The 15,107-nt window shown below is 37.1% G+C and overlaps 2 protein-coding genes across 2 annotated transcripts; both read left to right on the top strand.

Moving 5' to 3' along the window:
• Positions 1–1,091: 1,091 nt before the first annotated feature.
• LOC106937514 (ribonuclease T2-like) lies at positions 1,092–8,945 on the top strand. The gene is made up of 10 exons (XM_015019055.1): positions 1,092–1,265; positions 2,928–3,005; positions 3,165–3,219; positions 4,437–4,486; positions 4,778–4,835; positions 5,054–5,118; positions 6,861–6,974; positions 7,201–7,246; positions 7,324–7,398; positions 7,532–8,945. Exons 1-10 carry the CDS (start codon positions 1,252–1,254, stop codon positions 7,712–7,714), a joined length of 738 nt encoding a protein of 245 aa, XP_014874541.1. The 5' UTR covers positions 1,092–1,251; the 3' UTR covers positions 7,715–8,945.
• Positions 8,946–9,725: 780 nt separating this feature from the next.
• Positions 9,726–14,957, top strand: LOC106937511 (ribosomal protein S6 kinase alpha-2-like; the record flags this gene model as incomplete). The annotated part of the gene is made up of 2 exons (XM_015019053.1): positions 9,726–10,575; positions 14,774–14,957. Coding segments are annotated over exons 1-2 (433 nt in total), but the record flags the coding sequence as incomplete, so codon positions are not given.
• Positions 14,958–15,107: the final 150 nt, after the last annotated feature.

Genomic DNA, 15,107 nt, shown 5'->3' on the forward strand with positions numbered 1-15,107 from the left:
CATGGGATAACATTCGGCAGCTTTAGAAGGAGTGTGTGATGTCTGAATGACGTAGACAAATGGACGTGTGCCCAACAGGAAACCAATATAGCTGATAACAGGCCAGAGTTTTACAATTACAGCAAAGTATTGACTTTTTCAGTAAAGAAATTACAGGAAACTTAAAATACAGATGGATTTTTATTTAACAAATTTAAATGATCTTACCCATGGCATCTAATCTTTGCTATTTAAAATATAGGGCAGCAAAAATAAAACACTTAACTGCTGTGTTACACACTAAAGTTGGACTTATTTGAAAGGGCTTTGCAAAATTATGCCCACTAAAATCATTAAGAAATATCAAAAGCCATTTATTAATTTTATTCTATTCTCACCCAAATAAATTTTCCCATTTAAAGAATAATAAATAATTATGTAATTAATCTCATTACATCTTAATTTGTAATTAATTATGAATTTAATGATGGCACTTGACTTAATGTAATGTTTTTGATTGTTGATTCAATGTTGCATGACTGTGTTTTTGTGTTTGTGATGATGTAAAAGCACTTTGAAATGCCTTGCTGCTGAAATGTGGTATACAAATAACATTTGATTTGATACAAAATAGAATTTTTTAAATTATTTTATAGTTTGTAAACATGCTTTTTTGGGTCGATTTCTGTTAGACCTCTGTTGATCCAAATTTGTTAATATCAAAATATAAGTTTAGAGCATACTATACCCGGAATATGATATATATTTCTTTTTTAACTTTATATCTTTAATAGATTTTTTTTAGTGGAAACGTAGTTTGTTTTCAACTTCACTTAATTGGTGTTTTCTCATATTGCCATCTGCCATAATACATACGTGCACTATTTATCCATATTTATTAAGGTAAATTTGTTATTTAAACAAATATTCTACAAAGAACTGTTTTTTTTGTTTGTTTGTTTTTTAATTCAGCGAATCTATCCAGACCTGGATTGAAAACGTCGTTGGTAGGCGTTGTTCGGAGGAGCAAACGGGTCACGGCTTATACTAAACCAAGCAGCCCAAGCATCGGCTCTACGCAGAGACGTAATGACGCAAGATGTGTTTACGACATGATGCTTATGATTGGCTGATCCAACAAAGCCGGTAGTTCAGTGCTGTTCGACGTAAACAAAACTGTTCGTTGGTAAACCACTATATAAAACGTGACCTAGTTAAGCCGAGATATCAAGAAGGAAGGACTCATTCAAGTGTTATACTGTCTGATGTTCCATGTCTGCAACAAGGTCAGTGAAGTTTGTCAAAATTATTTTTCTCTTCTAAATTAAGCCCTGTCTTTTAGAATGATTAAGAGATCGTCGTGTTGTTTTTGAGTTAGTCTGGAATATGCATTTAGTTGATATTTCTTTACAGCCCTTGTGCTCATTGCGTCAGTCTGGTCCAAACATTTTTACAAAAGATCCCCCAGACAGTTTCATGAACAGTCATTGTTTATGCAGTGTTAAAGTGTTGAAAAGTATATAACGCACAGTGTGTAGGAGCTTTAAATTTGAGTATAATTTTATTTTGCGTTTAGTGTAAAATCAAAAAGGGCGTCTTCCTCATTGGCGTCCTTAGGCAGTGATGTCGTAAGTTTATGGGTATTTCATGTCTTTGTCAACTAGACTGAAAAAAAGTAGCTGCAAGTTCTCGTTAGATTTCTGTGAGCTGACGGAAAGGTTTGAGTCATTTACTGCTTAGCTAAGCAGAGCTACACCTACTGTTGGTATGTTGAGATTGAGGAGCCCACTGGCTCTGACTTAATCCTTATAACCTTAAGTTGTCCAGTTCAACTCTTTCATTTTAATCTGTGTGTGATGCTGTGTCTATGTAGTGTTTCTGCATTATTTTATGGAGAATAATTGTCAAAAACTTATGAAATAATGACAAACATGGACATTTCATTGTAATAGGATGTACAGTTTTACATGTCATACCTTTTGCCTTATTAGATTTGTACTGAACTGGTGTTCCTGGCAAGAAACATTAGTGTTACAACACCATCCTACTTGAATATTTGAGATTTAATGTATTTATCATTGAATGCCATGTAACTCAAGCTGTGTTCTCACAATAATATATTTTAGTTACACTGGTCCAGCTTCCTCACTACACATATTGTTGCTGCCTCCAAGGTGGGAACAATACCACTTATCCTAATTTTACATGACTTTGCTTCATATTAGTGGTGCATCTCAATTGAATCACAATGTGCTTCTCTGTTCATGAAACCTCTGAAAGTCATATTTTTGTGCAGTTTGTACACTTAAATTTGTGAAATAAACAAATAAATTGGGCTGTGTTATCATCTTTTATCCTGGTAATGTCTCTCAGCACCTTCCACTTACCAAAGCTGTTAGGCTGTCATACTGAATTGTAGGGTTACCTTAAGAAAAGCATTTTCCTTACTGTTAGAGACAACCTCAAACAAGTGTTTGAAGATGTTGAACCCATACAATCTCTATGGGTGATATTATTAAATAGCCTAAAAATATTTATGTGAGTTAGCGTTTACATGGTTTTATCTTTACGAGATTTTAAGTTAGAAAATCTGAACACAAGATCATAACGTAATTCTAACTTTTGCTTTATTTGTGTTCAATCTTTGTAAAAAAACGGTTATACCAGAAAATGGGAACTGAGCTGAAATCCCACTTACGTAAACAAGATGGACTAAGTTCCTGTTTATAAGTGTATTCCAGTTATGCTCTGTCCTTTCGGCTAGGATTTGTGTTATATGTGTACCTAAGGAGACAGTTTCTTCTAAACAAATTGTCTAATGAGATTCAAAGTTATTTCTTCAGAGACTACATGGAATATTTTGAAAAGTGTATAACTTTTTTGTGTTGGTGTGGTTTTAATTTTTCAGGACTCATATGTATTGAGTTTAATTTCCCATTTTGTTGCAGGTCAGCCATGAGACTCCACTTCCCTCTTCTTGTCTGCCTGGCAGCAGCTATGTCCTCTGCTGTCATTACTTCACCAATGTAAGAACAAACAGATAAGAAATGATTAATTGTGCTCATCTGTCACTATTTTTGTTACTTTCTGTTCACATTTGCAGTAACTGTTTCTCAATAAATGTGAGCTGTGATCATTTGAACTTAATCATATTGGAAAGAAGCTTAGAAATGTCTGCATTTCAGCAAGTTATGGACCAAAGTGATCCTGACACAGCAGTGGCCCAAAACCTTCTGTTCTGTGAGTTCCTGTCTGTCTTTATCTATTGACTTAGTTTATTAGCACTTGTCATTTTAAATATAGGATGACAGAGTATGTTCAGTAGTTTTATCATTTATTGACTATGTACAGCATTTGTTTTCTTACTCGTCAACAAGTGGTGCTTCTTTATGACTTTAGGGAAAATGTGTGTCAAATGCAAGACTTACTTTCACTAATAAGACAAATAATATAAAATTAAAACATTTTATTTTTGACTTGGGTGTTTATCTGCTGTAAATTTCAACTATTTGCAACAAATGTCATCTCAAGACACCTTATAAGACAAACATGACTCCTATAGATTTTGACACCCCTAAGTGATTGGGAGGAGCAGAAAAATATGTTTAGACAGAGCAAAACTCCAGTGTGCGAGATATTAATGGAGTCATCAACAATACTTAATTTTAAATTTATCATAATTCTGTATTGTATGTTCTATATCTCCAACTACAGTAAAATAAATATTGTGTTTATGTTGCTTGTATGCTGACCTTTCAATCTAGGATTCATCTCAGCCATTTTTTTTAGTTTGGAGAGGATTTCATTCACTGTCACTTAAAGAGGAGTATGATCAATAAACTAAAGTCATGGGTAGAGTTAATGCTGTTTTCAAGCGAGTCTTTCGCATCGTTGTGTTAAACAATGGCGCCCACTGATCCGTTTGGGGAAATCTAATCCAGGTGTTTTCCTTATAACACCATGTGATACAAAACCACAAGACTACTTGTCAGCAGTGCGGTTTAACATTGTTCACATGCAAGTTACAGCATGACTGGCACGTCTCATTTTTAGGCTTATTGGTGGCACTTTTTCTGCTTATTGTGCAGTTAGGTTTTATATTATGTTGTGATTGCGTCTAGTGATAAAATCGGACACAAACCTAAGCAAATTTGATATGTCAGCAGCGGTGTACTTGGTGTGAATCTTGATCAGTTTCACATTGTGCTTTTGAGTTCAAGAGGAACGGTGTTTAGTGCTGTTTAGCTGGGCCTTGCAGAGATTTATGTTGCTGCAGTGCATAGGATGACATTTGTTGATAAATATACATCACACAGGAATATGTGCAATCCAGTTTAATTTCTTATTCTTGATTCAGTGAAAGTCATTAGTTACAAATACAGTATAATGATTTAGCTCTTACCGGAGCACACAGTAAAAAAAACATCAAATATTAATATTTGTTTATCACATTTCAGACGGAGCATTGCCAACTCAACATTAGTTACTGGACACTGCATGGACTGTGGTAAGAGTCTGGATTTTAGTCTTTAATATCACTCTCATGTGTTCTTGACAAGTCCTTTTACCTTTGGGAGATGAGATGTAAACAATCATGCAGCCTGTGTTTTCCACTCTAACAAAGCTCCCCAGTTTGAAACAATATCTCATACAAGCAATACAGATGTAAAGGTATATGTTTTTATATAGATTTAGATTCATAGATACAGGTGTCATTAAAAGGAAACCCCTGAAAAATATCTCTATTTTGCTAAGTTTGTATGTAATTTTTTTTCTCTGTAATCTCTCTGTGTTTCAGGCCTGATAAAGGGGAATTCTGTAATTCTTCCTGGCATTTCAACGCCACTGAAATAGAGGTATAGCACTTCTCCAGTCAGTCTTTCTAACACTACACATGTACAGAACTATGATAACCCAGAAATAAAACATTTCCTTTGACTATTAAGATATTGGTTGTGTAATACTGAAGCTATTTTGAAAAGGTGAACAAATTTATATTTTACTCCCTTTGCGACTCAAAATGAACCTTATTTTAATGTATAAAGTAAATCTTTTTTGGTGTGTTTTTTCTCAGGACTTGATCCCAGACATGAAGAAGGTTTGGCCAGACCTGCTTAATCCTTCTTCTTTTCACTTCTGGTATGTCTCATCCTTTAAGTCAGCATGTTTTTTTTGTTTGTTTTGTTTTTATGAAAAAGTTGTTTTTGGGGCCTAGTTTTGGTCATAACGTATCAAACTATCATTATGCTAATTTAACACATGTATTCTTTTTATTAGTACTATTAGATCATTACTCATAGAAGTCATTCAAAAATAATAAAAGGGAACATTTCACTGCATTTGTTAACATCTAGATAAATGGTAAATGGACTGAACTCATATAGCGCTTTCACCAATCATTTTTGACCACTCAAAGCGCTTTACACTAGAGTCACATTCATCCATTCGCACTCACAAACGCTCACACATTTATACATCGATATGTCAATAGATCCTTTCAGTTGCTGATTTTAAATCATACCCTAAGTTCTTGAGGTTGTGTTCATTTAATATTGCTTTAATATATAATATTATTATTGCTTTTACATTAGTAAAACTGGGTTATTGGCAGTGGTGTTCCATATCGTCTCATTTATGGTAATACCGGTGAATTTTTTGACACGGTGGAAAAAAATTTATATATCAAATGATGACGTCATTTAACGTAGCCCGACCTGTACAGTGCGAGGCGCTATGTACAGCTTCTTGTAGTCGTTTGACAACCGGCATTAAAATAAAAAGGAAGCTGGTCAGCTGGTTCACAGTCTGGGCTGAACTGAATTTCACAGAATTGGCTGATATATACAAGAAGGGAGAAATATACCGTAGTGTTTTGGTCGCTGCAGCTCCCGTATCCGCCATTACCTTGTTCCGCGGAACTCCTCGCCACACAAACAGAATGAACCGGTCACTGTCAGCATGGCAAAAAAAAACAAAAAAAAAAAAAAACAACTTTCTGAAACACTGAAGTCTTCCTAAATTAATAACTCGAAGCTCAACACAAGGCACAGGACCATCGATATACATGAAACGGAACATTTCCTGTCTGTGTTGACCCGGTTGCGTGCACGCGCAAGGATACCACGGCTGCTCAGGAACATAGAGAAGAAGCTAGCTAGCTTTAGCTAGTCACATCTGCTAAGTCTTGAACATTTAAATAAATCAGTGGAAGCGAGAGTTGAATGTGCTTATTGCTCTGTGTCCCGAATCACAATACTTATAAAAAAAAAAAAAAAAAAAAAATCTTTGCTCACTGTTGGTAAAGCAAACCAAACGGCGCTGCGGGAGGGGTAGAGAGAGGGTGGGGGGAGCTGTAGTTGCGGAACAAAAAAACTAAAAGCCAACACACCGACAGGAAGTCATTACTGCAATGGGGATGTCCGAGACAGGCGGAATAAATGAAATTTCAGTGCCTGATCATTAGGAAGTGAGCACAAGCTTTTGCTTTTTGCATGGATTTTTTTACGAGACATATTTTGGTGTCTGGCATTTGTAAAAATAAGGTTTTATTTATGTAACAAGATTATTAGTTTTGCACATATTTGAATGCTTAAAAAGTATGATGGGGAGACACTTTTTAAAATCTTGTAAAACCGTTTTGTTGATCCACAGCAGTTTGTTTAATTTTTGTATTTACTGCAAACTGGAATTGTGAGATAGATTTGATTTTATGGGATGAAACCAAATTGATAAGAAAAGTGTTTTGATCTTAAAAACTGATCAAAACTGAAGAAAAAGAGATAAATAATGTTGTCTGGTAAAATGTTATAGTATTAACTTTCAGTTGATCTGCATGTTTTAGTTTTTGGTTTATCAGTTAAATGAATTTCCTTTTGCAACAGGAAGTACGAGTGGTCTAAACATGGAACATGTGCAGCAGAAGCTGATTCGCTGAATAGTCAACACAAGTATTTCAGCAAGGCACTGGAATTGTATCAGAAGGTGGATTTGAACAGGTAATGTTGGTTACACATTCTTTCACACACACCTGCATGAACATCCCTGCCTCACATGCAGGCTTTGTCATTTTGAACATTTCTGTATCTATATCTTTGTACCGTGGTGATTTATAGGAATTATGTTTACTCTCCATGTTTGTTGCCCGGTGTTTCACTTATTTCATGTTTCTTTCGGTAAAACTCAACATCAGTTAAAGTGAAGATCTGTAATGTTTTATTGCAGCATGCTGCAGAAGGCTAACATTACCCCCTCTGACAAATACTACACTGTAAGTTTATCTATTGCACTGGATTTATGAAACTACATTCTGTCACAACAGTAATAATATTTCTGTGACTTTTGCAGTTTTCAGATATTGAGCAAGCGATGGAAAACTTCTATGGCGTGAAACCCAAGATCCAATGTTTGCATCCATCAACGGTATAAACAGCTTTTTTTTTTCTTTAAACAATTCAACTTATTTATGTTTCCTTGTTTGTAAAGTTTATGAAACTTGTATTAGACAATAATTATGTTTACTGTTTTTTCTTTTTGTTTCTTTGTTTGTTGACAGAACTCTGAGCCCCAGACTTTGGGACAGATTGAGATCTGTTTTGATGCTGACTTCACTCTGTATGACTGTGAGAAACACTTTGCCACTAATACTCTTTCAAGAGGACAGTGGGACCAAAACAAATCATCTGGACTCAGTGTGTGTTCTCCTGACATACCAGTTTATTACCCACCTGATTCTTAAATGCAAACATGTTCAAACTGGGGAGCTATATCTCCTTTTACCTTTTTATGGACAAAAATAGTTAGTTTTTGTTCGTAAATGGATCGTAATTTAGCATGTACACTAATAAGCAACCCATTTCACCCTGTTTAGTATTCACATTTAACGATTTTGAGTTTCTGTCAGGTTTATAAATATAATTAGTTTCACATTTTGAGGAATGCTTGAATTCAAGTTGGCTTAAACAACAATGCTGTTTGCATATACAGCAACAAATGTAAAACACTCATGGAAACTAAAATGTTCAGTTTAGTACAGTCAGTTTTTGTGTCCTCTTTTCAGAGGAAGCCCCTGATACTGAAAATGTTTTTAAGGATTTATTAGGTTTACTTGATGATAGACTTCAATTGTTTATGAGAATTCGGGTCTGACTGAAGACACTGATAATTACTGATATGTAGGGACACAAAAATATAAAGTTGCGTTTTACCAGCCGCTTTATATTGCTGGATACTGTGGGAAATATAATACTCCATAGTCTGAGCTAATGGGATCATATAGATGTTGAAGAAAAATACCCCAAGCTTAGAGCCTTGAGGTACTCCACATGGGATTTTTGCTTGACCTGATTTATTATCACCAAATGTCACAAAGTAGTTCAAATCTGTCGAAGAGGATCACACTTGTTTTGCACTGCAACAGACAATCTTGCTTACTTTGCCATTCTGTCAGTGAGAATTTTATGATCCCTTGTTTTGAACACCTACATCCAGTAAAACCAAAACAGAGGTTTTGTGATTTGTCGCTATTAAAACGCATCCCATTCAAATTCTGTTCTGTATTTTTTTCTTGTTAGCTGGAATTGTCTTGATTCAGGGCAATTTGCAAGGTTTCACTTTGTCCTGGGTGGGATGAAAATGGCCTTTACTTTAAAGGAAAGTGCCTTACTTTGTAACTTCTTTGTCATTTATTTGACCTTTCTGATGATTGTTCTGCCTTTTTGAATTTTTGCCAAGTATATGAAATGATACTCTAGAATGTTAAATAAACATGGAGCGCCTGTGATGACAGATTTATTCATGAACAGTGATTATTTTTAATCACCTGTTACCTCAGGTTATGTTTATGTGTAGCAAACTGATTATTTGATGTTAAATAATATCTTCTGCTGTCAAATGTCCTAAAATTAGCAACTGCACAATGCTGTAAGTTCTTATTTTTAATATGAATAAATGTATCCTTTTGATTCTCATTGGTGTCATCAACTCTTTTGTTTTATACAATGTTTTTTTTTTTTTTAAATGCATAATGAATAGGAATTTATAAATACAATTTGCTGGGATTACACTGTAAGACAATTTGACAAAATTATGAGACAGGGTGTTAACAGTTTTTTTTCTTTCTTTCTGCAGTGTGATCCAGCATAGATACACTGGTATATTTGAGTCTGTCTGTCTCACAGGCTGTGGGGTATAAATATTAATGTTGTGATCTCCTTACAGAGCCTTAATCCCACTAGGACAAAGACATCAGTCCATAATCCTGAATCTCCGCCCACAGCAGAGCACAGCAGATTGACTGAACACATTTGATTACATTTTCCAATAGTCCTAAAATGCCCCAAAAAACTGTGTACCTGATGTGACCAAAGTGTGACCCAGATTCAGCCAAACATGTGAAAACTGCACTGTGACTTCTGTGTCCTGGACTTTGAAGTGTTTGCGGCCCTGTAGGAGTGTTTTAGGTGAACCTTACAGAAATTTAACCTCAGCTCAGCTGCAGACAGTTAACCCCAGAAGCAGTCCTCATTTGCCCCCCACCAGCTCCCATCAACGTGGTCTGGCTGCCATGTATCACTGCTTCTTTCTGAGGTTATGTAACACAGCAGCCCTGCAAAAGCTGCTGATGTGACAGATTCAAATTCCAACGCAAACGCACACATGCTTAGTGATCAGAACAGATCATGCTGTTCCCCGTGTGACTGCTGGCCTCATTTGTGTCATCATTATTGGCTGCTGTACTCGGCATTTTATGTTGAATTCTAATGCCGCCGTATTTTTGCATGCTGACATGTTGCTGTCTTCGTTATAAAAAATACGCTTTCTAAATCTGCGAGTGCGGATGCTGCAAAGGAGAAAAGGCAGCCAGGGAGAGGTTGCAGGTTTGCACCATGTGACCTCACCAGCTGTTGCTGTGTGGCTGTTGGGAAAGACAGGAGGTGAAAGGGAGGGAGACAAATGGTGAGGGGTCGGTGAGCTTCCCTGTGGCGCACAATGTGACTGGTGACAATCCCTTGTTTCGCAAAAAGGGTGGGAGAGAGAGAGAGAGACAGAGGAGAGCGGAAGATGAACACAAACATGCCAGGTAGAGATGTGAGAAGGGAGCTGCGCGCACTCTCCTGATTCAGCGGAACGGATTTATTCGTCACCTCTACCCCTGCAGCCTTTTTACGCAGCGAGCCTGCTGCAAAACACGGAGGGAAATCCTAAACCAAGCAGCAGTCATCAATCCGCTGCGTGGATTAACAGCTCTGTTACAACTCGCTTTCAGTTGCTGGGTTCCCGCCGAAGCTGAGATCCACCAGCGGAGAGCGCAGAGGATGGAGACGCCACAGAGCGACCGCTGCATTGAGGATGCGCCAACAGGGAAACTGCGGGACAAATAGGGAGCCTAAAAGAAGAGCCGTGTGTTACTGCGCGTCTATCTTGGGGAGCCCCCCTCCTCCTACGGGGAGATGTTCATCATTATGGGATAGATGCGCGGGTCTGATCGTTGCCATGGATACAAGCACGCGTAAATTTACAGTGCGGAGATGGTTTTCCATCTACCTGAAGAACAAAGCAGCGCGGAACAAGAACAGCGCCGGGTTCTGTCAGCTGGAGGTTAGTCGTGATGTCAGCTAGGCGTTTTTTTTTTTTTTTTTACGTCTGATCAGACACGAGAGGCATGCACGTGTGAAAGCAGCTGCATCACTGTTGGGATCTGTGTGTGTGTGTGTGTACTGATGTCTGGAGCTGGACAGGCAATATCTCAAAACATAAACACAGACAGCTGACTCACAGCTCACTGGTGTGAAAAGTGTTGCAGAATTATCCAGAAAGCAGTGCTAGTTTTTGCCCTTCTCTCTGTCTGCCAAGAACCAAAGCCTGAGGCCCACAGGAGATGTGTTTTTGGCAGAGAGAGGCCGGGTGTAGGACACACTGTCATACAGGGAAATACAAAGCAGAGGCAGCCAGGTTGGTCAATACATGGATCTAGACAGATTGATTCAGTTGACAGCCACAGCAGTGGAGTTCTATTTATAACCCAAACACACCAGCAGGGTCACAGTGTGAGACGTCCGGCTCACCTGCCTACATGTCTGAGCTATAAATGCAGTAAAACATTCTCCGAGACCTCCTGTTGTGAATGCTGCTAGATCAGCTCGAGTGACCATTTGATTATTGTTTGAGTGACTCTCTATCTCTAGCTCTCTGGATGATAGTCGCTGCCCTCCATGACAAATATTCACAAACATTAAACTTTACATTTTGTCACAAACTGAAAGTATTTTAATGAGTTTTTTTTTTTTTAGCGATCAACTGTTCAATTACATGAGATCAAAACTGAACTTTGAAGTTTCCATGCAAAAAAGTTCCCCTTTGGCAAGCAAAGGGGAAGTTTATGGAAAAACAGACAGAGTCCTGAATGGAAATCTGTTGAACGCTGCAAAACACTTGAGATTGCCACAGAGGTTTGCGTTGTACACCACTGTCCTCCTTCTTCATTCTGAATACTCCTAAACATGATACGGTTAAACAGTTTTCTTACAGAAGTCATCTGTTACTATGTGATGGAAAACTAACACTACACATCACTACTGAAACACCTTTCTCCCAACATAGGGGTGGGAGTATCTGCTGCAACTATAAGCTATAATGCTGCAAGTAAACTTGTTAGATACTGCTAAAGATTTATAACTGAGGTGGAAGGAGGTTCATCACCTAGGAGACACCAAACACACAGGTACAATGAAATGGTTTAGATCACAACATCTTTGAATATTAAAATGGAATTGAATAAAGAAGCTAGTTTAGAATCTTGGCAAAGTAGTTGCTGCTCAGTGACTGCTTTCTAGCCAAACTATTGAAGGACTTTTATATAAACTTATTTGAGACAGAGGTGTTATTAGTGCTTCCTGATGTTTTTTTTTTTGTTATGGGGTATGGTGTTGGAGTATAGGGAAAATCTGCATAGGCTTCAAGTTCAATCTGGTATGTTTTTCCACTGACTCATGCTTTAAAACCAATATGATGAAAATCTTCATGTATCACAGAAACACAGCATGTCAAACTTAATGAATGCTAGTTGAGAATGAGTAGCAAGCTGAACGCCAAGCCAACATTAAGCGGCCTTCCTGTTTTCTTTGTGCTGACAAATATCCCAATGGAGATATAAAGAATTAAAAAATAGTCATACTCAAAATTGCCTTAAATCTACATTCTACATTTTGAGCTGCATGTGACCCTTCCTATGCATTTCAGGGGAAGCCAAAAGGAAATCCATTTGGATTTACCAACAGCTATCTCGGTAAATACTTTTTTCTCATGAATGTTTGGTCTCAGATTTAATATATTGTAAAATGAGAGTGAAGTTTAGTTTATAGTGAAGATCTATAAAGAGATCTGTTTGTTACAGATCTCTTTATAGAGAACTAGAGAACAATGCTAGATTGCTTTGGGGCAAGACTACCATTAACAAAATGCTGGAAACATTTTTCGTGTCCAGAATCAAATCCATTCCCTGTTTGTCCTTGTCCAGTTTCAATAAATCAATTGACTAAGAGCTGGATGTTTGGCTTAAAAGCTGCTGTGCCTCCTGGGTAATCGCGCACTCTAACGCTTACATGGATATTCTTTTTGGAAACACATCTGTTTCCCTTTTAAAAACTGTGCAGCCTATAGACATTACACATGGTTTTCTGTCAGAAGATATTCTTATGAACTTGACACAGATGTGTCTCATTTAAACACCTGGCTTGACCTCTTGCATTGGTCTGCTAAAAATGTGAATTAAGTTTAACGATCAAATATAAAACAAGTTAAAGAGCTGTTTAACCAATTTCATTCCATGCAAGATTTATTACGTCCCTGACAAAGTCATTATGGTGATTTATTGAACTTGCAACAAGTTTACTGTTGCAAGCTTGTGAGTTACAACAGAAGTAATTTATTACAATGTATTATCATGCAAGCAAACAAACAATTTTTTAAATGAGAGTGCTTACTTGAGTTCATAATCCTATCTGGAACAAATAGCTTTATCTTAAAATTAATATGATCTGTCATTGGCAAAATATATTTAAATTTCAGCAAATGTCTGGAAAGGTGTTATTTTTTTAAGTCAGTAGTGAAGAAATAAGTCTTAAAACCTACTGAAACAGTAAAAACATGGGACATTTGTGATCATTTCTTAAGTGATTGCATTTATTTGTATTTTGTATTTGTATCTAACATGATGCATGCATTTGGTTACTGGAGATTATTACAGTAAATGATGTTTGTTCTTTCAGAGCCTAACTAAACCCAGCACAAAGATGGCACTAGAGTAATTTGCTATCCTGGCAGAAACCGATCTCACAGTTTTATTTCCTGCTTCATTGGAGATTTAAGCATTACTCTTGTTAGTAATTAGTATGAGAATGGTTATTATTCCTGTAGTAAACTGCAGTATGTTTATTGCAGCACATTATTCGGCCTCAGATGACAATAGAAAGTTGGTTGCCTCAGCAACAGATGTGTAAAATGTTGCTGAGCCCCTAGCAGTCAAGCCTTGGCTACTGGGGATTAGCAGGGCAGAGACCCAAAGAGCCAACAGAAGGCATCCTCGAAGTTGGCCCACCACCAGCAGGGAAAAGAGTTGATGTCGTGTTCAATGTAAGCTAGTTGGCAGGCAAAATTTTATCACAATTAGGCATTTGGGAGAGATAAATGTAAAGTGCTGAGTAAACCATATTTGCTTCTCATAGATTTCTTCTGGCTTTGCTTGATTGCCACTCCTAAATGTTTCATATCATCAAACAAATTGTAATATTGGACAAAGATAACCAGAGTAAATGTAAAAAGTAGTTTTAAAATTATTAATTAATTCATTAAGTCAAATAGGCTATCTAAACCCATCTGGGCCTTTGTGAAAAAATTAATTGTCCCAATTTTAAATAAGGATTTAACTATGATTGAAACTTTTTTTTTTTTTTTTTAGAAAGCTGAGCTCAGTTTCCCATTTCAGACCCAGGCGTGTTTGTTACCTGACCAGCAAATATAATAAATCATTTAAAAAGACCCCTTCTGTCTGCTGAAAAAAAAAAGGAAAAGTAGGGGAGCAAGGGCTGAGCCTTTCCAAGAGAGGCTGGTCAACCAAAACGATTCTAAGAGCGCAGTGACGATTAGTGCAGAAGGTCAACACAACCAAGAACAACATCTAAACCTCTGTCGGCCTCACTTGTCCCAGTTAAAGTCAGAGTTCAAGGTTTACCAATAAGAAAGAGAAACTGGGTGAAATGGTGTCTGTGGAAGAGTTCCAAGGCCAGAATCCCTGCTGATCAAAAAACAGAAATGCCCATCTCATATCTTTCAAAAAACATCAAGTATTTTGGAGAAACATTCTGTGGACTTCGGGGACAAAAGAGGAAACTTTTGATGCGTGTCATGTCACATCTTACCTAAAACCAACATGGCATTTCAGACACAGACCAACGTTAAAACCTGTGAGGGTTCAGAATGCTTTGCTACGTCAAGATCTGGACAACTTGCCATAAGGATCATCTCCAGGCATCAGTACCTGATCTAAAGCTCAATTAGACTTTGATTCTGCAGGATGACAATGATCTACTTCACAGAAGCAAGGGCGAGAAGCCTCAGAATAATAAAAAAAAATAGAAATACTAATATTTAATAACTTGGGCCTTTTCTGTATCCATTTAGTTTAGAGTTTTCCCTCTTTCTGTCCTGTCGAGCTGTTTATGTCAATCAGGTTGTACAAACACAACTTTTGAATGAGTAAATAAAGTGCAAATGATGATGTCTGCATTTCTTTTCTCAGGACGACAGTGTACTTAAAGAGATTGACATCAGCCACCATGTTAAGGAAGGCTGTGAGAAAGCAGACCCGTCTCAGTTCCAGTTATTGAAGGTGCTCGGACAAGGATCCTATGGAAAGGTACTAAAACACGATACAGTAGCTGATGCCTGGAAACAGGAAAAATGTGAAGTTCTAGAAAGAAAAAGTGATTTTGTCTAATGTATCATGATCCCTTAAAGACATTCTGGAGGTAATTAATAAAAGTAGCTGGTAACACTTTAATTGAAGGGGGGTGAATAAGACTGTCATGACACTGTCATAAACATGACATAACACATGTCATGAACATCAATAA

This window comes from Poecilia latipinna, unplaced genomic scaffold, assembly GCF_001443285.1.
Source record: "Poecilia latipinna isolate Pla-1442-1.1 unplaced genomic scaffold, P_latipinna-1.0 Scaffold2365, whole genome shotgun sequence".
NCBI lineage: Eukaryota > Metazoa > Chordata > Actinopteri > Cyprinodontiformes > Poeciliidae > Poecilia > Poecilia latipinna.